The 22,939-nt window shown below is 57.7% G+C and overlaps 1 protein-coding gene across 4 annotated transcripts in view; it reads left to right on the forward strand.

The window, feature by feature from the left end:
* Positions 1–22,939, forward strand: part of Afap1 (actin filament associated protein 1) — an 82,072-nt gene that overhangs the window by 42,527 nt on the left and 16,606 nt on the right. For all 4 annotated transcript variants that reach the window (XM_070021785.1, XM_070021789.1, XM_070021786.1 and 1 more), the window contains exons 4-10: positions 1,331–1,439; positions 2,238–2,449; positions 5,136–5,315; positions 9,949–10,044; positions 11,280–11,361; positions 16,798–16,947; positions 20,484–20,695. In XM_070021785.1, the coding sequence (XP_069877886.1) occupies positions 1,331–1,439; positions 2,238–2,449; positions 5,136–5,315; positions 9,949–10,044; positions 11,280–11,361; positions 16,798–16,947; positions 20,484–20,695 (1,041 nt within the window). The remainder of the gene's footprint in view (positions 1–1,330; positions 1,440–2,237; positions 2,450–5,135; positions 5,316–9,948; positions 10,045–11,279; positions 11,362–16,797; positions 16,948–20,483; positions 20,696–22,939) is intronic.

Consider the following 22,939-nt stretch of genomic DNA (forward strand, 5'->3'; position numbering starts at 1 on the left):
GTCAAGTTTTGCACGTGCACGGGCCTGCGCCGCCGGCGCTGCGTACCGCCCTGTGCAGTTCCAGGCCTGCTACCTGCTCAGTCGGGGAAAGCGGCCGCGCGGGCCGCGCCGGCACTCAACTTTCTACGCCTGCTGTCAGTGGGGTCAGCCGACGGGGGACTCGGGGGCCATGTCCCCTTACCTGTCCTCAGCAGAGCCCTGGAGCCCGGCGGGGGAGGGGCGGTGGCGGGCCTGGCTCACGCAGAGCCATGCTGCTTCCTCGTTTACCAGACGCCCTTACCCACGGGTGCCTCCCCAGACCAGTGACGCCCTTACCCACGGGTGGCGGGAGGGAGAGGTATGTTCCCAGACCCCAGTGTCGTCCAGCTCTCCAAGGCCACGCCCCCATCGGCGGCAGTTCCTGTCTCCACATCCTCATGAGGGGTTTGGATTTGTGACGAGGGCACCGTGGGATGGTGACCAGTGAGGAAACAGTACGATCGTAGTGACACGCTGCCACAAGCGTCAGTGAGGGATGGCATGGGAAGATGGCGGCGTCTGGACCCCGAGCTCGCCAGCGTGTGTTGTAGGTGGTGTACGAGGGCGCAGGCAGAGCTGCACATGCTCTGCTGTGAAGACCGCTGAAATGTCACACACCCGGCGCGAGCCCCGGGGCACAGCCAGGGCCCCTTCACCAACCTGCTCTGCCCAGACACGCCATGCCGCTCATCTTCAGCCACATTCATCCTGCCGTGAAGGCAGGGCCGGCTCTCCCTGACTTTGGCAGAGAGGCCAAAGCTGACCTGATTGCCTAAACACCATTCGCCCCTTTTTCACATTACTGATGGACGCGGCATGCATTCTTAGAGGTAGAATTACTGAGCTAAGAGTGTTTCTCTATGAGGTTGTTCCCAGCGTGTGATCACCAGGAAGGATCAACAGTTTAAAGTCACAAAGGACATGGTGGCTCTTGCCTATAATCCCAGCTACTCCAGAGGTAGAGATTGGGAAGTTTATGGGGCGCGTCTACGCGGGGATTGCAAGGACAAGGGAACAAGGACCCATCCCTGGGTCAGAGGCCCAGAGGCCAGCCTGAGCCGGTCCGAGCCAGCCCGGCTGCACTGGGGAGGGCTGCTGTGCCCAGGACCCGCTGCTGTGTGCAGCGTCTCACTGGTAGGCTGGTGTGGCCGTGGCCATGGCTGCGACCAGGGCAGGGCTGGTGTGGTGTGAACAGGAGCTGGCCTTGCAGCCTGGGGGTGGAGGGCTTTTGTCCAGCGATGGCTGTGAGGAGGAAGTGCTGTGGGGTGAAGCCCCCCAACCCCAAGCCAACCCCGAGTTTTCCTCTCCTCAGCCTCCTGACAGCGGGCCTCCACCCTTGCCCACGGCCTCGCTCCCCGAGGGCTACTATGAGGAAGCGGTGCCACTGAGTCCCGGGAAGGCCCCAGAGTACATCACAGCCAGTGAGTGGGGTCCCCGGAGCGGGCTGCAGCGGGCATGGGACACAGCCATGGCTTGGGGTTCTTCCTCTTGGTGGTCCTTGGGTTTGAACTCGGCCCCTCGCACGCTACGTTGGCACCCTGGCACTCTACTGCCGATACAGCCTCCAGGCTAGTTTTTTTTTTCAGGTAAGGGGTAGGTTTATTCAATAGACCTGCTGGGAAAGAGCTGGGAAAGAGAAGAGAGAGCTGGGAAAAAGAAATTGCTGGGGAAAAGAGAGAGCTGGGAAAGAGAGAGAAAAGAGCTAGAAAAGAAGAGAGAGCTGGGAAAGAGAAATTGCTGGGGAAAAGAGAGCTGGGAAAGAGAGAGAAAAGAGCTAGAAAAGAGAAGAGAGAGCTGGGAAAGAGAAGAGAGAGCTGAGAAAGAGAAAAGAGCTAGATAAAAGCAGAGAGGAGGCTAGTTTTGTGTTTGTTTTTGTTTTTTACCAGTTACTTTTAGGAGAGAGCCACGGTCCATCTTGAGGCTTCTTGCAGTTTCTGGGATTATATGCGTGCGCTGCTGCATCCGGCTTCCCTCTGTGCAGACGGAGTCTTGAGGACTTTTCTGCCAGGGGTTGGCCTCAAACCTTGATCTTCCCAATCTCAGTCTCCCAAGTAACAGATTACAGGCAGGAGTCACAGAACCCAGCTTAGGGATGGGTTTAGTCACTTCCTGTGGGAGCATTTTATTGAGTTAGCACAGCCACCCCTTTCTCACTGGGTTTCCTCAGAGATTAGAAAGTCAGTGTTGTGCTCCTCTAACTGTGCTCACCTGCCTGGCAGATTATGACTCGGACGCCATGAGCAGCTCCTATGAGTCCTACGACGAGGAGGAGGAGGATGGGAAGGGGAAGAAGACGCGGCACCAGTGGCCGTCGGAGGAGGCCTCCATGGATCTGGTGAAGGACGCCAAGATCTGCGCCTTCCTGCTGCGCAAGAAACGGTTCGGCCAGTGGACCAAGCTGCTGTGCGTTGTCAAGGACACCAAGCTGCTGGTAAGCGCATTGCAGTGCCGGGCGTGCGTGGCAGGGAGCCGTGCTGGGGCCGCATTGAACGCCAGAGCCGGGCCCTGGAGTGCTGGGGCTGCGTTGAACGCCGGAGCCGGGCCCTGGAGTGCTGGGGGCACGGTGAACGCCAGAGCCATCCCAGCTCAGTGAACAGGCTGAGCTGGACTGAGCCCCGCCGAGCCCTGGCTGGGCCTGGGCGGGCGGCCAGCCAGGCTGTGCATCCCAGGCCAGGCTTGGAGCCCCCCCGCCCTGCCGGGCCTGCTGCTGTCAGTGGAAATGCTCGAATGCTGTAACTTGCCTGGCGGTGCAGGATGGACCGTGAGTCAGTGAATTCCTCCCAGCCAGGTCACCATGGGAGGGGAGGCGCTGGGGGGAAGGAAATTCTTTGGAAATTAACCCAAGAGGCAACATAGGAAGTTGGAGAGAATGAACCAGAAGCTGGGGGTGGAAGCCGTAGCCTGCAGTGGGCTGTGGGGTTGTTCCCAGAAGCCTCTAATGAGGGAAGGGGGTGAGCCTCCATCCCCCACCCTCTTCTCTCCCTGTCCTCCCTCTCCTCCCCACTGGAAAACATGCCTGATCATCAGTTATGAACTCGACAGAACCTGTGTGTGTTTGTTCATGTATGTTCGTTAGTTCGTGTTCACGCACACATGTGCCAACACTAGGGCATGAACTTAGGACCGGGGTGCTGTTTCTTAACTATTTACGCTCAAGTCTGGTGCTCTACCTCTTGAGCCACAGCTCCACTTCTGGCTTTTTTCTGGTTAATTGGAGATAAGAGTCTCATAGTTTTGTCTCCCATGGTGGGTTTGAACTGCAGTCCTCAGATCTCAGCCTCCTGCCTGGTGCCTGGCTCTTACTAGTACATTTTTGCCTTCTGCTTTTCTTTCAAGTTGGCTGGTAATTGCTCAGAAGTGTGTCACAAAGCAAAACTGAGCCTTTCTGTTTTCACTGGTCATGTTTTAATGGAACAGATGATAGTTTTTTGGTGGTTTTTTTTTGTTGTTGTTGTTGCTAAAACCAAGTTTTTTGACTTGTGGGAGTCATAATTTCCTAGAGTCACAGACCATCGTATGTTTTTAAATGAATGTCTTTGTCAGTGTCTTTTAGAAGAGTGGGGTACATTGCTTCTCCACATGTGTGGCCTGAATGTCTCCCACATTGAGAATATGCCAGAAATGATGCTCTTGGGGATTTTAAAGTCTGAAGAACTCCATGGACACAGCCCTCATTTACGGTCTCATGTACTGGCTGCAGATGTGGTTAGAAGACGATGTCTTAAGCACACACACCCCACATACAGCCTGGGCCGTGGGCGGGGAGCAGCACCTTGGGGTCCAGGCCTGCAACCCTTCCCCCCGCCCCTCTACATCTTCTCTCCCTCCTCCCCTCTGGCCTTCAATGAGTTTCTCCTCTCTACATCCTAACCATATAGCTCCCACTTAGAATACTTCCAAATAGTGGAAAGAAAATGAAACATGGGGAGAAAGCATCGACTTTGGCTTCATTCAGAAGAGCTCATGGTTTAGCTACTCAGACAACTCTGTTAACATAAAGCAAATTAGCTGTGGGAAAGCCAAGTGTTTTTCAGACTGAACAGAGAGTGGGTGACGGTCACCGCACTGCCCATCCCCGGTGGGCAGCGTGCAGGACGCAGCCCCGTGCTGTCGGCGCTGCCTTCTGGCTCTGCCTTGTGCAGGTGGCCTGGGGTCGGCACTAAGCCACCCAGGCTCCACCTGGGGGGGTTGAATGGCACACATGCAGAGTCTTGTGTAGACTCTCAGGACTTGGTAGCATGTGATTTTTAGTGTCAATTAGTAAAATATCAACAGTGTCAAAGCCCAGTTTGCTAATGAGGAAGCGGACTCAGTGAGCTTGAACTCCCAGGCCCAGCTTGGACCAGTGACTGAGCAGGACCAGGTGTTCCCCACACAGGATGTCTTTGGTTCCAAATAATAAGACACCAGGGCTGCAGGACGCAGACCTCGGCTGTGAGCCAATCGCTGGGCGTCTTAGAGCACCTGGCGGGCCTGCCGAGCAGCGTGAGCTTTGGGGGACACAGGAAAGCGCACCTGGTGGGGGGGCACAAAAGTGACATTTGCTGACCCTAAGCAGTGCAGGCTGTGCAGCCTCAGCAAATCCGAGAGAGCCTGGCAGGCCACAGTGATCGTGTGAACGCTAGTGCATTTGATGCGTTATTTAGACAGAATTGCATGTTGTGAAGCAGCACCTGAGAACCTCCACCTTATCCAAGCAGGGCCTCCCTGGCTCCCGCAGAATCTAGAACCTCAGCTTTATCATGTCCAGATGCTCAGTGAACTCTTGGTAATGAGCATGCGTGCGTGCGTGCGTGTGTGCACAGACCCTTCCCAACCACGACCAAGCCTGGCACCACAGTTTCACAATGCCAGGCTTTATTTTGCTGTGTTTTTTGAGTTAGTACTGGGGCTTGAACTCAGGGCCTGGGCTCTGTCTCTTAGTGGTTTTGCTCAAAGTGAGTGCTTCTCCACTTGAGCCACACTTGAACTTCTGGCTTTTTGCTGGTTAATTGGAGATAGTAGGTCTCCCAGACGTTGCTGCCCAGACTGGCTTTAACGGTGATCCTGGGGCGGGAGCCACGCGCCCGGCTCCGTGCCACTCCCCGACAGGACGCATTGGCTTGTGTTGAACACAGTGCTACAAGAGCTCCAAGGACCAGCAGCCGCAGATGGAGCTGCCGCTGCAGGGCTGCAGCGTCGCCTACATCCCCAAAGACAGCAAGAAGAAGCAGCACGAGCTGAAGATCACCCAGCAGGGCACCGACCCCCTGGTGCTCGCCGTGCAGAGCAGGGAGCAAGCGGAGCAGTGGCTCAAGGTAGGTGTCCCGCCGTCCCGCCGGGCGCCTCTCACGGCCATCCCTGAGGCGCCCCCCCCCCCCCCCCCCCCCGCTGCTATTCAGAGTAGGGTTCTTCTAGCACCGGCAGAACGCAGTAACCCGAACACCTTCTTCTCTTCGTGCCTCCCATTCTGGCTGAAACCCTCTTCCCCCAGCTACCCACCTTCTCAAATGTCCGCGGTTTGAGCGTTTGCCTCACGGTGGTGCTGAGTCCCCGAGCGTCTCAGAGCTGGGCCATCTTCTGGGTTTGATTGTGTGTGTATCTGAGCATTGTATGGCTTTCCATGGTTACGTGAATGAGCAACCCAGTGGCGGCCCCTCCTGCGTCATGGGGCATGTGGCCACCGGTCAGGTTTCATCTCTGTGGCCCTGCCCCTCCTCCCTGCCGCCTCGTCTTCACAGTGCTCCCTGTGCTGTGCTCCCTCCTTGTCTTCACAGTGCTCCCTGTGCTGTGCTGTCTCCTTGTCTTCACAGTGCTCCCTGTGCTGTCTCCTTGTCTTCACAGTGCTCCCTGTGCTGTGTCTCTCCTTGTCTTCACAGTGCTCCCTGTGCTGTCTCCTTGTCTTCACAGTGCTCCCTGTGCTGTGCTGTCTCCTTGTCTTCACAGTGCTCCCTGTGCTGTGCTCCCTCCTCGTCTTCACAGTGCTCCCTGTGCTGTGCTCCCTCCTTGTCTTCACAGTGCTCCCTGTGCTGTGCTGTCTCCTTGTCTTCACAGTGCTCCCTGTGCTGTGCTCCCTCCTCGTCTTCACAGTGCTCCCTGTGCTGTGCTGTCTCCTTGTCTTCACAGTGCTCCCTGTGCTGTGCTCCCTCCTCGTCTTCACAGTGCTCCCTGTGCTGTGCTGTCTCCTTGTCTTCACAGTGCTCCCTGTGCTGTGCTGTCTCCTCGTCTTCACAGTGCTCCCTGTGCTGTGCTCCCTCCTTGTCTTCACAGTGCTCCCTGTGCTGCCGCCTTGCCTTTGCAGTGCTCCCTGGGGTGGACCCGGAGTTTTGCCCAGCAGGAGTCGGGGAGCTTGCGGGGAGCAGGGAGCGGCCCTGCGCTGTGGCCCCGGGAGCTCTGGGGTGGCCGTGGGCTTGCGTGGTTTTGGTGTGGTCTCCCGCTGCTCTGGCTCTCCGTGCTGTCCGTGCTGTGCAGTGCCACCCAGGCCTCCTGTGCGTGGGGACCTCTGTCTGGCGCTGTGTCCCACTTCCCAAGTGTGCCGCCCACCGTGGCCGCGAAGCCACACTGGCCGGCGCTGGCCGCACTGCGCGTCCCGGGCTCTGAGCGCCCCCTCTACTCTCTATTCTTAGTAATTTTTTCAGTTTCCTCAAAATATCATAAAATGTTAGTAATGACAGTTTTATGGGAGGTCAATCAGCGCTGTCATCGCAGCCTTTACCTTACAGAGTCCACGTCTTTATGAATGGGATAAATTAAAATAAATTAAAACAAAGCAGTTCTCCTAGCTGGGAGAAGAGAGTGAGAGAGAGACAGAGACAGGAAGAAGAGAAGAGGAGAGAGAGATAGAGAGAGAGAGAGAGAGAGAGAGAGAGAGAGAGAGAGAGAGAGAGAGAGAGAGAGAGAGAAGCAAGGGCGCTGGAAATCCGGAGTTGTCCTTGTGTGCCTTGAACTCCGGATGTTTTTCATCGACCCGGTCTTCTCCATCTGTCTGTCAAAGAGAATTATCAAAGAGGTAAAATGAAAAGGCTGAGTGCATCCTTAGCACTCTGATTAAAAGCCAGAAGTGGAGGAGTCTCAAGTGGTAGCCTGCCAGCCTTGACTGAAAAGCAAGAGCTCCTGAGTTCAAGCCTCAGTTACCCCCCTGCGCCCCCCCCCCCATTAAAAATGAACCCTGTGGTAAGAAGCTGAAGTAAAGGCGTGGCACTGTCTGCATGGCGGGGCCGGCTCATAAACCAGTGATGGTCTTTTGTTTTAAACACAGACTGCCGTTGCCCCATTGTTCAAAGCTTCTGATCGAGGATTTTGGTATTTTGAAGCACGACTTTAGTGTAATGATTGAAATGCTTTATTGGAAACACACACATCCCTTTGCCCAGTGTGATAAATGTGAGGATGATGATGGGTAACAGCACGCGACTCCCTGCAGGACTTAACCAACCCGGAGGTTCTCCTGAAGATGCCGCAGCCACCAGCTCTGGCCGCAGTGAACTGAGTGTGTCTGTCTGTCCGTCTGTGTAGTCACACAAAAGGGGCAAGCATGAGCCATCCTTAGAGGTCACACAGAAGACGAGAGCCAGTATTCCCAGAAACAGTGTGGTTGGGTTTCTTTAAAAAAATGTGCAGAAACTGTGTTTCTGGAGAGGAGGGTTCAAGTTAGAAGCAAGCAGAATACCACACACATAACCACTTGTTTGGGGAAGGACATGTGACTGAATTTGAACACAAGCCTCTTAAGTATGTAACTTCTCGCAGAACATCAGAAACCGACTGCAAAGAGCTTGTTGAAGGCCACTCAGCCTTTGTTTATGGCCTCTTCACTCACCCCGCCCTCCCCCACTCACCCCGCCCTGCCCTGGGCTCAGGCCGAGGCTGCCTGTCCTGGCAGGGCAGGCAGTGGTGGAGCTGCTCACCTCCGCCAGCTCCCTGCACACCCCGGTCACCTGGCCTCCCCTCAGGAGGCTCCACCCCTCAGGGTCCGCCTCCCAGTAATGCCACAGGCTGGCCCCTAACCCTCAATGCATGGCCTTTAGGGAACATTCTGGATGTAAATCATGTCCAATCATCCATCTGTCATCCACCCACCATCCGTCTATCTATCCGTATCACCCATCATCCATACATCTTTTATCTATCATGCACCCTTCCATCTGTCCACCGTCTACCCACCCATCCAGAGCAGGAGGCCAAGAGGTGGGAGCCCGGGCTGGATGCTGAAGTATAGCTCTGTTTAGCTATGGGCATGGGAGTGGCAGTGTGTGTGCACATGTGCCTGCATGCCCGCGCACACACACAGCACGCACGAACAAGGGGGTCAGAGCTGCCAACACGGTGTGTATTTTTCCCCCAGCGGAAATGAAACAGGAAGAAGCAACTTTCTGGAATGGGTATTTCTGTTACTGAGACCACAGTTCTTGGCCAGCTCTGTTTAGGGGTACACTCCTTTAGTGCAAAATAAGGAGCCCAGCAGATTCAGTTTTGCTTGTATAATTGAAACACATTTCCTCCATTTAGAGCTGTAATTGTGGGCAGCAGCCTGGTGTGGAGAGGCGCTGGGTGGGCGGGCTGCCCACACTTGCCGCCAGTCCGTCTACCCCAGGCCACCTGCAGTGCGATTTTGTGTGTGGTTTAGATGAGGGGAAGACTCAGCCTGCTCAGGTAGCAAGGAGGCCATCTGGGGCTCATACCCAGCTTTCTCTGGCATGAAAGCTTAGTCATTTCCCATTGTACCTTGCTCCTTCCCTGGAGAAAAGATAGTCTGGTCTTTCAATCAAATAAAAATGCCGAGGAGGAATAAAAAGCTACTGCAAAGAGGCCAAAGTGAAATCAGCAAGGAAGTGGGAGCATAGAGAACCAGCTTCCTCCTTCCTGCATCCGTCCGTCCATCCTTCTATCCATCATCTATGCATCCAGTATTCATATATCCTTCCGTCCATCCACCAGCCATCTATCCATCCACCGGCCATTACCCAGACATCCTTTTATCTGTCATCTGTCCTTCCGTCCATCCATCCACCCACCCACCCACCCATTACCTGTTGAGGCAGCTGCGCTTCTTCCTCTACCCCGTCTGCGCTCTGCTGAGTTCGTTCCTTCCACACGAGGGCAGTCTCGGCAGGCGGGTGTGGCGGTCAGTGCTTCCTGTTTGGAAGGAGTGGTTCTTGACTGGGCACAGGCTCCGTGCATGCAGGTTCTTAGGCTATCTTCATTCTAGATTCAGGCCCAGGTGCCGTGCATGTTGACTCGTGCTGTCTCTATTCTAGATCCAAGCGCGGGCGCTGTGCCTGTAGGCTCTTGTGCTACTTCATTTAGCCACAGTCCTGCAGACAGGTCTTTCTGATTCTGCGAATGAGGAAATGATGGCCAAGAGTGGGGAAGGAGGTTCTCCAGGCCACCGGCAGGGCCCGAGGCCGGGGCTCCTCACATCCCACAGGGCCTGAGGCCCAGGCTCCCCAAGTCTCATTGCACCAGGGTCCCCCACCCAGCACTCAGCTGCCATCCGGGTGACCGGAGCCCTCAGCAGGACGCACAACTCAGAATCCTGCCCTTTGCGCACTCCTCCCTCCCGCTGCGGGCCCTCCCTGTCTGCTTCCCGGCTGCTGTCTCTGGGACTCCTCCTCCCTGGCGCCCCCGCCCCCGTCCTGTGGGCCCCTCCTGCTCATGCCCTCTCCTTGGCCATCTTGCTCAACCTTGCGGCTTTCTCCTGCAGTCCCGGGCGCTCTGTCTTCCCCTCTTTCACCCTGGGCTTCTTGTTGGTTCTTGTGCCTGCTTGCCGTGTTCTGTGAGCCTAGCCCAGGAGCCCACATGCATTTGCCACCGTGGCCCCGGAGTCTGGGGCGGCAGGAGGCCGGGCAGCACTGGTCTGGCGAGTAAATGAGCCAGTGGACAGGGTCCACCTTCGTTGTGGGCCCCGCCCCCCTCCTTTCTCCTCACAGCGTAGGCCTCTGTTCCTCACAGGTGATCAAGGAAGCCTACAGCGGTTGCGGGGGCCCCTCAGAGCCAGAGTGCGCCCCCCTGCCCGGCGCGCCCGTGCACAAGGTGGAGCTGGAGAAGGTAAGGTGCTCATCTCTGCCTCGGTCGTTGATCCTTAGTGATCGAGCACATTCGAGAGCCGCAGTGTGACGTTTCTGTACACCGCCGGCCTCGGGCTTCTGTTTCATTGCACTGAGAGCGTTCATGTTGCTCAGAGTTAACGCCGTTCTCTGGACGCTTCCATACTGCTGTTGGCAGGGAAGCCACGACCCTCTATCTCCCTGGCCCCATGCGCTTCAGGGCCTATAGTCATCTCCCACACAGGGCTGCTTGTTTTGTTCCCCACGATGCAGGCAGGTGTGGGCAGAGAGGGTGAGGGTCTCCTGCAAAGTCACGTAGCTACTCAGTGGGCCCCGATCGAGACTGGTTCCTTACAGAACACAGCAGGAGCTTCATAAATGCACCTTCCCAACGCTCGTCCCTGGCAGGCCCCAGCTCCATGCTCGCTCCCACTGTGAGGCAGAGCACCGGGCGGGGCTGCTGCCCCACCGCCTCAGAGGTGTGGAACCCGAGCCCCGAGCCGGGCCCTGTGCCCAGTGCTGCTGCTTGTCTGCCTATAGCCGGGGACCTGGCTTTCCATGTGAAGTCTTCTCTACACACACACCACACACACACACACACACACACACACACACACACACACAGTATACACACACACCTTGACCTCAGCAGTGGAGCGTGTTGGGCGTGTGCGGGGCAGGAGGAGACTTGGGCAGATTCAGGTCAGCCCCCGCAGTGTGGGCCACGGGCCGGGACCTGGGAGCGCGCACGGTGCCGTCCTGTGCTGGGGAATCCCTCCTGCCCGGGGAGCTCGGGCCTCCACCAGGTTGGGGAGACACCCACACCGCGGAGGGAAGGGGCTTGTTCACAATTCTTGGATTTTAGTCACCAGACAGACACATAAAACCAGCCATCGCAGCAATGGACCCTGACTACAAAACCTCTTCCTGTTCACTGTGGAGACCCCGGGAAGTTCTGAGAGAGATAAATGGGGGTCTGTCCTGGAAGGCCGGGGTTCCGAGTCTCTGCTCATTCCAAGGGCTGCAGGGCACAGGGAGGAAGTTCCATGGGTCATGTGTGACTCACTGCCGCAGCTGGGAAGCGTTTTCACAGTCCTAACTGTTCCAGAACTGGGTGGAGCGTTCTGAGCCGCAGTCCTGGGACCCAGCTGCGCTCCTGGCCCTCCGTGTGCCCGGGCCTCGGCCCCGCCCTCCACGGGACCACTGTGGGGTAACGTGGCCCTCGCATCCTTACAGAAACTGTCCTCCGAGAGACCCAGCTCCGACGGGGAGGGCGTCGTGGAGAGTGGCGTCGGCACGTGCAACGGGAAGGAGCAAGGTGAGTGTCTGCCCCGCCACAGAGGACAGACACACGGTTCTGCGCAGGCACAGCGCCCGGCTCCCCACGGGCCCCCTGTGTGTCTCGCGACACAGCACTGGTTGCCCCTGCCATTCCGGACCCTGGCGGTCTTCACTCCTCCCCAGGGGCTGTGTTGTCCCTGAGTCCTGCTCAGGCCCTGCTCCCAGTGACTTGACACCACCTGCTCCTTGCCCCTGGCGCCCCAGATGTCCCTGTGGATGTTGCGATGGACGGCCTTTTGGGACTTGCTTGTTTCCCTGACTACGTGCTGTCGCCGGGGTCAGACTTGCCTTCTCAGGGAGGCTCAGGCTGGCCTGGAAAGCACCACTGAGCAGGATTTGCATCCTGGGTCAGCATCCCGGGATTCTCTTCCACTTACAGCTCTGGTAGTCCCTCTGCCAACTTTATTTCCTGCTGACTTACCTGTGTTTTATGAGCTCTAGTGTAGGGATTTTGAGTTTTGTTGTTTATTTGTTTTTGGGTGCTGGTCCTGGGGCTTGAGCTTTTTGTTCAAGTCTAGTGCTCAAGCTACTTCTGGATTTTTAGTGGATAATGAGGTAAGAATCTCACAGACTTTATTGCCCAGGCTGGTTTCCAACCTTGATCCTCAGATCTCAGCCTCCTGAGTAGATAGACTTGAAGGTGGGAGCCTGGCCAGTGTCTGTGTTTTTTTTTTTTTGTTTTTTTTTTTGTTTTTTTGTTTTTTTGTTTTTTTTTTTTTTGGGTCCGGTCATGGGGCCTGAACTCTGGGCCTGGGCGCTGTCCCTCAGCTCTTCAGCTCAAGGCTAGCGCTCTACCACTTGAGCCACAGTGCCACTTCCGGCTTTTTTCTTTTTGCTTATGTGGTGCTGAGGAATCGAACCCAGGGCCTCAGGCATGCAAGGCAAGCGCTCTACCACTGAGCCACCTTCCCAGCCCTAGTGTCTGTGTTTTTGATGCTAACCGTGGAGCTTGATCTCCAGCTGGGCGCTGTCCCTGAGCTCTTTTGCTCAAGGCTTGAGCTCTACCACTTTGGAGCCATAGTACCATTTCTAGTTTTCTGATGATTAATTGGAACTAATGATTCTTGCAGACTTTCCTGCCCCAGCTGGCTTTGGACAGCGATCCTCAGATCTCAGCTTCCTGAATAGGCGGGAGCCATGAGCCTCCCACCCAGCATCTGTTTTAAACTGGGCTGGGTAGCACTACAAACTGCACCATGAATCTACCTCTTTTGGCCTGTTACCTCGTGATCTTGGGTAGCACTTGTAGGCCTGTAGCATCAGCACAGTTAACATGGTACAGGTCACAGGACTACTGCCCCAAATGTCCCCGTGTTCCCCATGGTCACGACCTCTGCCTCTGAGCACCCTGGCCTAAGAGCTGCCCAGCTGGCCCTGCTGCACGGAACTGAGGGGCGTGGCCTCTCCGTGGTGGCAGTGGGCAGGGATTGCCAGGCGGGGCGGGCTCTGGCATGGCCCCTCCTGTCACCGGGCCAGGCTCCCCTGTGTGCAAGGACTCCCGCTGGGTACCTCGCGCCAGGCCGGGGGCGTCTGGGCAGTTGTGATGCCTCTGTTTATGTGCACGTGGTGTGTCCTCGTGTTCCCCAGCCAGCTGCAGGCGTGGGATTGCAAGGTCCCGTAGATTCACAGTGAGGACGGCCTCTTCTGTTCCGCCGTTCTTGCCCCTCAGCCGTTGACTTGCACCTGAGGCTTCCCTGGCGACTCGTGACCTTGCACACCTGCAAGGTTTTGGTAACGGAGGCCCTTGACTGCATCCACGTCAGGTCACTGAATGCACGTCCTTTATCAGACGTGTGTTTGGCACAGATTATCTCTAGGCTGTGGCTAGACTTCCCTCTGAGTGTGCCCAGTGGGTGGTGGAGGGCGCGGTGCCTGACAAACCAGGCCTCTGTGCTCTGCTTGGACCTGTGACCTCAACTCCCTACCTGGAAAGCACGGCGCAGACAGTCTGACCGGCAGGGCTGGAGTTCATGCTGGGGGGGGGGGTCACGCTGTCTGCTCCCTGGTTGCGGCTTTCCGGCTCTGTCTGACCTGAGTGTATTTTAGTCCTGTCGCCCAGAAGCACTGAGTGGAAGGTATTATCTGTGCCTTCCATGGGTGAATTATGTATAATCAAAACAGGAAAGTGCTTTCTGAGTTTCGCCCTGCAGTAAAATAACATGCAATCTCCATGTCCTTGCTTGGCTGTTTTGTTTGTTTAGAGTTCTCTTGTTTTGTTTTGAGGTGGAGGTCTCCCTGTGTTGCTCACTTGAATGGGGGCTCCCAGGTAGCTGGAATAGCATGTGTGCATCACCATGCTTGGGCCTGCTTCGCCATGGGCGTGGAGTGGGTACTTCTTTGTTGCTGTGTTCTCTTGTGTGATTTCACCGCTGCACATCTGTGTGGGAGTACAGTGTCTGAATGTGCACCTGTCGTATTATTTGCACTTAGAAGTTTCCTGTTCCCTGCTACTCCTCCCCTGGGGCTTGAACTCAGGGCCCGAGTGCTATTCCTAAGCTCTTTTATGCTCAGAGCCACAGCTCTCCTGGCTTTTTGTGGGTTATTTGGAGATAAGAGTTTCATAGACTTTCCTGCGTGGGCTGGCTTTGAACCGTGATCCTCAGACCTCAGCTACCTCTGAGGTAGCTGTGCACTTACCCAGCCTTACTGGTGCCCCCTTTTAACGAGAATGCCCTCTGTGCTTTGGGACTTAGAGGCAAGCTGGTTCAGACCTTTCCCCGGCCAGGGCTGTGTTCTCGACTCCGCGGCCCACGTACAGCGATTGCACCTTAACTTCTCCCAGCTTCCTTCGGGCTGTCCGCCCCAGGCCACTCCTCCGTGGTGGGGTCTTAGCTGAGCTTCCAAGCTGTACCTGCTTGATCCGTGCCTCACACAGAGGAAGCCTGAGCACCCTGGTTTTGTTTGATGTCTGTGTCTGGTGAAGGTAGCGGCTGATCTGGGTGAGCCTCTCCCTGCCTCAGGGGGATCCTGTGTCCCAGACACGGTGCAGAGTCAGGTCCTGGCGCCAGCCCCCCGGGTGCTGAGTGTCTCTGCAGAATCGCATGTGCTAGCTGATCCGCGCGTAGCCTGGGGGGGGGGGTCCTTCCCAGCCGACGTTGGAAGATGGGCACCCGCGCTCTGTGGAGAATAAGGAGCCTCGGGGTTATATTTAGGTATTCGTGGGGTGCTTATGGGTTCCCAGTGCGCGGTGTCGGCCGCCCCCGCCGCTCCTTTCCACCTCGCCTGCCGCGTGGACGGTCGCGCACCTTCGCCGAGCTGAGAGTGGTGGAGTTCCACAGTATGTGTGAAATAGCCCTGAGAAGTTCTGGGTGCTTCCTTCTCCTGTCCCTTCGCCTGTCCGTTCTGCGTTCTCTCTCTCGGGGAAGCAGAGGCATTCCTTGCCGAGGTCAGAGGTCAGAGTCCTGGTGGGCAGAGCAGGTGGCTGCAGGGCTGTGTGCTGAGGCCTCTCCTCCTCCTTGAAGAAAGATGTCCCTCAGTCCTGTCCTCATGCGGCCTTGAGAACCTGCAGATCCCTCCCGCCCCAAACGCAGACCTGCAGCTGCGCCCGCCTCACACACCGCCTTCTCTCATCTCCCTCCCGAGGACCGCCCGGCCTCAGCTGGTCTCCTGGGGTCTCAGCCCCACCCCACAGGACAGGTGGGGAGTGGAGGACAGCATCTCCTGAGACAGGAGCGACAGCCTCTGGGCTTCTGGATGGAGGTTGCAAGTGGACGATCAGGCTGACGGGGGCTGTGTCTGTGTCCTGACTGAGGGGGGCTGTGCCTGTGTCCTGACTGGGGGTCTGTGCCTGTGTCCTGACTGAGGGGGGCTGTGCCTGTGTCCTGACTGAGGGGGGCTGTGCCTGTGTCCTGACTGAGGGGGGCTGTGTCTGTGTCCTGACTGAGGGGGGCTGTGTCTGTGTCCTGAGGGAGGCTGTGCCTGTGTCCTGACTGAGGGGGGCTGTGCCTGTGTCCTGACTGAGGGGGGCTGTGTCTGTGTCCTGACTGAGGGGGGCTGTGTCTGTGTCCTGAGGGAGGCTGTGCCTGTGTCCTGACTGAGGGGGGCTGTGTCTGTGTCCTGACTGAGGGGGGCTGTGCCTGTGTCCTGACTGAGGGGGGCTGTGCCTGTGTCCTGACTGGGGGGCTGTGCCTGTGTCCTGACTGAGGGGGGCTGTGCCTGTGTCCTGACTGAGGGGGGCTGTACCTGTGTCCTGAGGGGGTGCTGTGCTTGTGTCCTGACTGAGGGGGGCTGTGTCTGTGTCCTGACTGAGGGGGGCTGTGTCTGTGTCCTGACTGAGGGGGGCTGTGTCTGTGTCCTGAGGGGTGCTGTGCTTGTGTCCTGACTGAGGGGTGCTGTGCCTGTGTCCTGACTGAGGGGGGCTGTGCCTGTGTCCTGACTGAGGGGGGCTGTGTCTGTGTCCTGACTGAGGGGTGCTGTGCCTGTGTCCTGACTGGGGGGGGCTGTGCCTGTGTCCTGACTGGGGGGGGCTGTGTCTGTGTCCTGACTGAGGGGGGCTGTGCCTGTGTCCTGACTGGGGGGGACTGTGCCTGTGTCCTGACTGGGGGGAGGGGGGCTGTGTCTGTGTCCTGACTGGGGGGGGGCTGTGCCTGTGTCCTGACTGGGGGGAGGGGGGCACAGCGGCTGTGCCTCTATGCTGTTCCGACAGGAGCAAGGAGGCTGCAGCTTCTCCCAGATTTTCCAAGAAACGTGTATGCTCAGGGTCTCTAATTCCTCAAAGGGTTTGTGTTGCCCCAAAGCTGGCCCACGGAGGGTTGGGGTACTGGGGGAAGAAGGGAGGGTGACCGTGGCTTGACTTGGATTCAGTCGCAGCCCAGGGAGCCCCTGTGGCCGAGGAGGGTCCCACAGCACGGGCCCTAGGAGCCTGGCCAGCTCACCTTGTCCACAGGTGAGGAGCTGTGCCCCTCCACCCCACACCGCAGCCCCAGCCCGCGTCCTCGCTCCACTGGGTGCAGAGGAAGCCTGAGGGCAGGACGGGGCGCGAGGGGCTGAGCCAGGGCCGGGCACCGTGGCGGCGACACGCCTCGTGGCTGGGTCAGAGCTCCTGTGAGCCCGCTGCCCACCTGGGTGCGTCCCGCGACGCGCATCCTCCCAGTCAGGCTCACCATGTCTTCAGATGCTCAGCAGAGCACCGCCGTGCGTGACGTTCCTAGGTTTATACACCACCTGTTAATTCCCAGCTGAGCACATCTGGAAGTCAGGGGCTGGCCCAAGAGCACCAGACAGTGCAGGGAGGAGCAAGTGTCCACGTGGACGAGTCCCAGGGAGGCGCCAGTCCCCGCACAATCGCCCCGTGCTCCCGGGTCCCAGTGCAGCCCCTGTCGGCATGGCACCCAAAGTGAAGAGCGCGTGGTGCTGATACGCTCTCGTGTCCCCCGTCAGCGAGCGTCCACAGCTAACTTGTTGTTGTTGACAGTGAAGAGGAAGAAGAGCTCCAAGGCGGAGGCCAAGGGAACTGTCTCCAAGGTCACCGGGAAAAAAATCACCAAGATCATTGGGCTGGGGAAGAAGAAGCCATCCACTGACGAGCAGACCTCCTCGGCCGAGGAGGACGTGCCCACCTGTGGTAAGACCCCCCAGACACCTGGCGTGGAGGAGGGGCCCCTGGTCATGGGCTGGCGTGGAGGAGGGGCCCCTGGGCATGGGCTGGCGTGGAGGAGGGGCCCCTGGGCATGGGCTGGCGTGGAGGAGGGGCCTCCTCGTCGTGGGCCGGTCTGGGGTGGGACTCTCGTCCTAGCACTGCAGCCGGCTGAGCTGGGGAAGGCTGGTGGCAGCAGTGCCATTGGGAGGAGAGAAGCAGGGCACTGGCACCATGTCCCTTCCACCCCTCGCTCTGCCAGGAGGACAGGACCCAGCTGCAGGCTGCCGCTCAGCCGAGGCAGAGCTATGACAGAGTGGAAAGGTCCTGGAGGCCTCCATGTGCCCGCTGTGGCCTTGGCCTTCCTGGACACTCGGTGACGTGGCTCACCCTCCGTCTTACAGCCCTGAGACAGGTCGGGAGTTTTTGTTTTCTTTTTCTCATATGGTGACTTGAACCGAGGCCCTGGGCATTGTCCCTTAGCTTTTTCACTCAAGGCTGATGCGCTACCATTAGAGCCACAGCACCACTTCCAGCATTTTGGTAGTTAATTGGGGACAAGAGTCCTGCTTGGGCTGGCCTTGAACTGCGATCCTCAGATCCCAGCCTCTCCTGAGTTTGTCCTTCCATAAGGACAAATTGCACACGGATAAGGCAGAGACTGCACAGACCCTCCTTGTGTGAACAGGGCACGGACCCTCAGCGGATGGTGATTAAGAGCAGGGCTGGCCCAGTCCAGACTCAAGCCGCCTCACCTCCGTGTCTCCCGAGGCTGCTCACTGACACTGTTCTGTGTTCTGAGCCCTAGCAGAGTATCCCCAGGGCATGTCCATGGTGTGTGCTTGTGCACGCGTGCATTTCTACCAGCCTCTGTGCATACCCGCCTTCTCCTTTCCCCCAACCTAAAGCTGTCCCCAGCTCTGCTAGGCAAGGGTGAAGAGCGGCTGCAGGCACACAGGACCGTGATTGTTTTCAGCCAGCTCAGTGGAGTGGGAGAGGTTCAGGCAGAGGAAAGAAACTGGGCTCAGGCCCAGGGCACCAAGCTGAGCCTCTACAGCTGCAGCCTCCACTCCGGGGATGCTGAGCAGAGCGGCCGGCTGGAAGGGCAGAGCAGCTGGGCAGGCCGAAGAGGTGCGCATGCGTGGGCCTTGCCGGGGAGGGCAGGCTCCCCCCAGGGCTCCTGGCATGGGTTGCTCAGACTGCGCCCGGCCGGACCCCCTGCTCTGCAGCATCCGCCGTGGCTGTCCCATGCCCGGCCTCCTTTGAGGAGTTACCGTGGATTCAGTCAGCTTCCCACACAGCCCCTGGTGGTGACCAGACACAAGCGAGGTCTCCCCGACCACAGTGTGAGTGCTGTGGGCCCTGCGCTCACGGGTCCTGAGGACCACTCCACACTCAGGAAGCTGTTGGGTCAGGACTGCACCCCGTCCTCCCGTGGTCAAGGCCAGCACCCCAGACTATGTCACCCAGGCTTTGTGTGTGTGTGTGTGTGTGTTGAGGCTTGAACTCAGGGCCTGGGTGCTGTCCCTAGTTTTTTTTTCCCCTCAAGTCTGGTGCTCTGCCACTTCAGACATGGCGCTACTTTCAGCTTTTCACTGGTTAATTGGCGGTAAGTCTCACAGTCTTTGCTGCCCATGCTGGCTTTGAACCCAGACACTCAGATCTCAGCTTGCTGAGTAGCTCACATTACAAGCATGAGTCGCCAGTGCCTGGCTCACCCAAGCTTTTGAAACCAACCACAAATTGCTAAGCCCCAAGCCTCATGCAGGACCACAGGAGCTGTGTCAGGAGCGGCCTAGACGGTGGGCTTGGCGGGGTCTGCATGATCTGGTGGACATGTCCCCTGTCGCATGGCTTCCTGCCGTGGACATTGCAGTGACAGCATAGGCTTCTTACGCAGCACTCTGTGTGGTTCAGGTACCCCCCACCAACCTGGGAGCCCATATTGGGCGGGCACACGAAGCCCTCTGCCCCGGAGGCCAGCGGGAGGCAGTAGTGAGCTTGGTGGCCCCTGTGGGCGGTGCGTGATATGACACACGGTGTCTCACACTGCCCCTCCCGGCCCCACCCCTGCCAAGACAACTCCAAGTTACTCATTGGGATGGAGCGGCTCTCAGAGGTAAGGTTTGCCGCTCGTGACCTCTGGGCACACTCTGTCGGGCGGCTGTGGGTCCCCTCTCGGAGGTGAACAGGCCCTAGAAGCTGCCTGCCTGCCTCTGCACAGATGCCCGAATCCGAGCCCCTGGCAGCCGGCTGCTGCCCCGGCAGGCGCTTTTGCGTGGTTTATTTACTCTCAGGCCTGTAGGTCAACTTTAGGGTTCTGCTGAAATGTTCTTGTAACATGGCTGGGGAAGTTCTTGCTTTAGAATTTGGAGCAGAAATCATTTCAAAATATTGAACCAAGGGCACGGAGGCATGGCTCAAGTAGCAGAGTAGCAGCCTTGAGTGAAAAAGTCGAAGTAAGTGTAGGAGGCCCTGAGACCAAGTCACAAAAGCCACATTAAACGGAAATTCCCAAGGTTTTAGGCTACAGTGAGTAGCACCCTGTAGTACATGGGACCAAACAAACTGCACAAAACCCCAGCCTCCGGCCGGTGTGGCAGGTCTGGGGGCGGAGTTCACCGGGAGAGCCCTGCTGCGTGGGCCGGTCGACTCGCCCCCTGGTGGCAGAGGTGTGCTCCAGCATGAAGGACGGGGAGCTGAGCTGGTTTCACTCAGGAGCCAGGCTTGGGCGTTGGGTGGAGAGGATCCTGAGATAGTGCAGTCCCTCTACATCCCCTCTCAGGGTGCTCTGCCATTTCCCTGCCTGGCCCCTCCCTTCTCGGTGTTTTCGCCCCAGAAGATGGCTGCTTGGGGTCCCCCTGGGCTGTGCGGGGCAGAAGGGGGCCACTGCCGAGGAGGGCGCGCTGTCCCTGATGTCCTGACTACGCCAGCAAGTCCACTGTCCAGGGCTGTATTCTTTATTCTATTTTCCCTTTCTTAAACTGAACACGTCTGAAGTGTTAAAACCTGGCGTTCCCTGGTCTAAATAGGACAGGCCTCTATGGCTGGCACGTCAGGAAACGCCAGCTCTGGTTGGTGGGCGGTGCTCGGTGACCCCGCCCTGCAGGACCGTGTGGGAGGGGCTTGGAAGCCCCAAGCCCAAGTCCGCCTTCCAATGGCTTCGGCCCTGCTCGGGTGTTGGCTGCTCCTGAGAACAACCTGGCCTCCCGCAGGCCCGTTCCGTGGTTATCCTGTCCCAGCCTCTAACGCTGGTCACCCACTGCCGTGTTCTCAGGGCCGCACGGAAGCCCTGGGCACGAGAGCTGGTCCTTGGAGCTGTTGGGGCTCCCGCCAGCACCGTTGCCCACCCTGTTCCTTTGGAGCTGTCCTCTTCTTATTTCTGGGAACTTGCATTGAAAACTTGCTGTGTGGGGCGTGTTTTATATCCATGGCCACGCCAAGGAGGCCAAGCCGGGGACCTGGCAGGACCCCTCCCCGTCTGTCCCCCGGGAGGCCACCACGCGCTGTCCCTGTCCCCGCAGGCTACCTGAACGTGCTGTCCAACAGCCGCTGGCGGGAGCGCTGGTGCCGGGTGAAGGACGGCAAGCTGGTGCTCCACAAGGACCGGACGGACCTGAAGACCCACGTGGTCTCCATCCCGCTCCGCGGCTGCGAGGTGACCGCCGGCCTGGACTCCAAGCACCCGCTCACCTTCCGGCTGCTCCGCAACGGGCAGGAGGTGGCCGTGCTTGAGGTGAGTGTCCCGGGGTGTGCGTGGGCCCCCAAATCCAAGTGACCCCTCTGGAGAGTGTCCCGGGGTGCGTGGGCCCCCAAATCCAAGTGACCCCTCTGGAGAGTGTCCCGGGGCGTGCGGGCCCCCAAATCCAAGTGACCTCTCTGGAGAGTGTCCCGGGGTGTGCGTGGGCCCCCAAATCCAAGTGACCCCTCTGGAGAGTGTCCCGGGGTGTGCGTGGGCCCCCAAATCCAAGTGACCCCTCTGGAGAGTGTCCCGGGGTGCGCGGGCCCCCAAATCTGCGTGACCCCTCTGGAGAGTGTCCTGGGGTGCATGTGGGCCCCCAAATCTGCGTGACCCCTCTGGAGAGTGTCCTGGGGTGCATGTGGGCCCCCAAGCCGCATGATCCCTCCTGAGCATGTCCCAGGGTGCATGTGGGTCCCCAAATCCGCGTGATCCAGCACCGGAGCTGGCCATCTTCCCGCACACCACCGGCTGGCTCTGTTACCCGCTGCCCTTCTCCCAGTTCCTCTCGGGTTTGGAGAGAGGCAGGCGGGCCCCACAGCCCCGAGCTGCCAGCGTTGGCCATATTGGCCATGTTGGGTTTGCTGCTGCTTCCCTCTGCTTGCACGGAAGTTACGTGACACAGTTCCACGCGAGGACATCTGTCCCAAGTGCAGGAACAGCTTGTTGTAAACTTCTTTGTTCCTTACGACTGGCTGCCTTTGAGCTGTGCCAGGTGCCCCTTTTTCTCTGTTCTCTGTTCCTCGTGGAGCAAGTGTTTGGGGGCCACCTGACACCCTACAGGTAGAACCACGAGCCAGACTTCTCATGGGTGGAAGAGTAGACCCTGACTTCATGTGCCAGCATCACATTCCTTGTGTGGCTGCTTCTCGTTATAATAATTCAGAGATGCACACGCATGCGTGTACATGTGGACCTAGTGACTCCCGCCTGCTAAAGTGTGGTGCCACTGAGCCACAGCCCAGCCCCAGTCCACACTCATGACTTGATTTTGGGGAAGGACAGAAACCTGTGTGCATGCGTGTGTGCATTTGGGGGGTTTCTTGGAAGGTTACGGATCTTCTGGCACATATGAGGTCTGGGCGTTTAGAGTTTGATCTGGGTGTACGTGCAGATGGAGGGGTTAAATAGGTTAAATAGGTTTTAGAAATACTAATCGTTAATTGTTACATTTTATTTAGCTATTTTTGCGTTTTATTGTTATTATAAAAGTGATGTACAGCTGGGCACTGGTGGCTCAAGCCTGTAATGCTAGCTACTCAGGAGACTGAGATCTGAGGATCACGGTTCAAAGCCAGCCTGGGCAGGAAAGTCCATAAGATTCTTTAACTCCAATTAACCACCAGGAAACTGGAAGTGGTAGAGTGCTTGCCTTGAGCTGAAGAGCTCAGGGACAGCACCCAGGCCCAGAGTTCAAGCTCCATGACCAACAACAACAAAGAAAGTGATGTACACAGGGGTAACAGGTACTTAAGTCAGTGTGTGCCTGTTTTGGTGGTGCTAGGGTTTGAACTAGGCCTTGCGCTGGCTGAGCGGACGTCCTGCCGCCGGAGTCACTCCTAGCCTTTTTTGCTGTAGTTATTTTCAAGTAGGTTCTTGGATTTTTGACCCAGGAGCCTTGGGCCGCAACCCTACAAGCCTCTGTACAGCCGGATGACAGACACCCACTGCCACGCACAGATTATTTGTCCAGATTCCCCGGGCTGCTGCAAATCTTATTCCTCCTCATCTCTGCCTCCTGAGTAGCTGCAATTACAGGCCTGAGTCACCCCGCCTGGCCACATTTGTGCTTTTTGAAAATGCAAGTTGCCGTGTCAATTCGCTGTGATCTGCAGCCCCAGACTCATGCTCGCTCTCTGGGATGCACAGTCAGATCTATCCCCACCCCCAGCCCCCTGTTTGCCCCGCTGGCCACAGTGGCTTGTGACTTGGGGGTGGCAGCCACCAGCCAGCATCAACCACACCAGCGTCTTCCTGCCACTGGCACGTTCTCAAAAGGACTGGTATATGGTATGGAAAAGAAGGGTCCGTTCAACGTATTGATCACTTTTTAAATTTCCTTCTTTTTTACTTTCTTGTGCCAGTGCTAGAACTTGAACTGAGAGCCTTGCACTGTTGCTTGGCTGTTTTTGCTTGGGTGTGATGCTCAACCCCTTGTGCACAGCTCTGCTTCTGGCTTTCTGCTGGTTAATTAGAGATGAGAGTCTTATGAACTTTCCTGCCCTGGCTGGCTTTGAGCCA

This window comes from Dipodomys merriami, unplaced genomic scaffold (genome assembly GCF_024711535.1).
Source record: "Dipodomys merriami isolate MVZ:Mamm:240054 unplaced genomic scaffold, mDipMer1.0.p SCAF_143, whole genome shotgun sequence".
NCBI lineage: Eukaryota > Metazoa > Chordata > Mammalia > Rodentia > Heteromyidae > Dipodomys > Dipodomys merriami.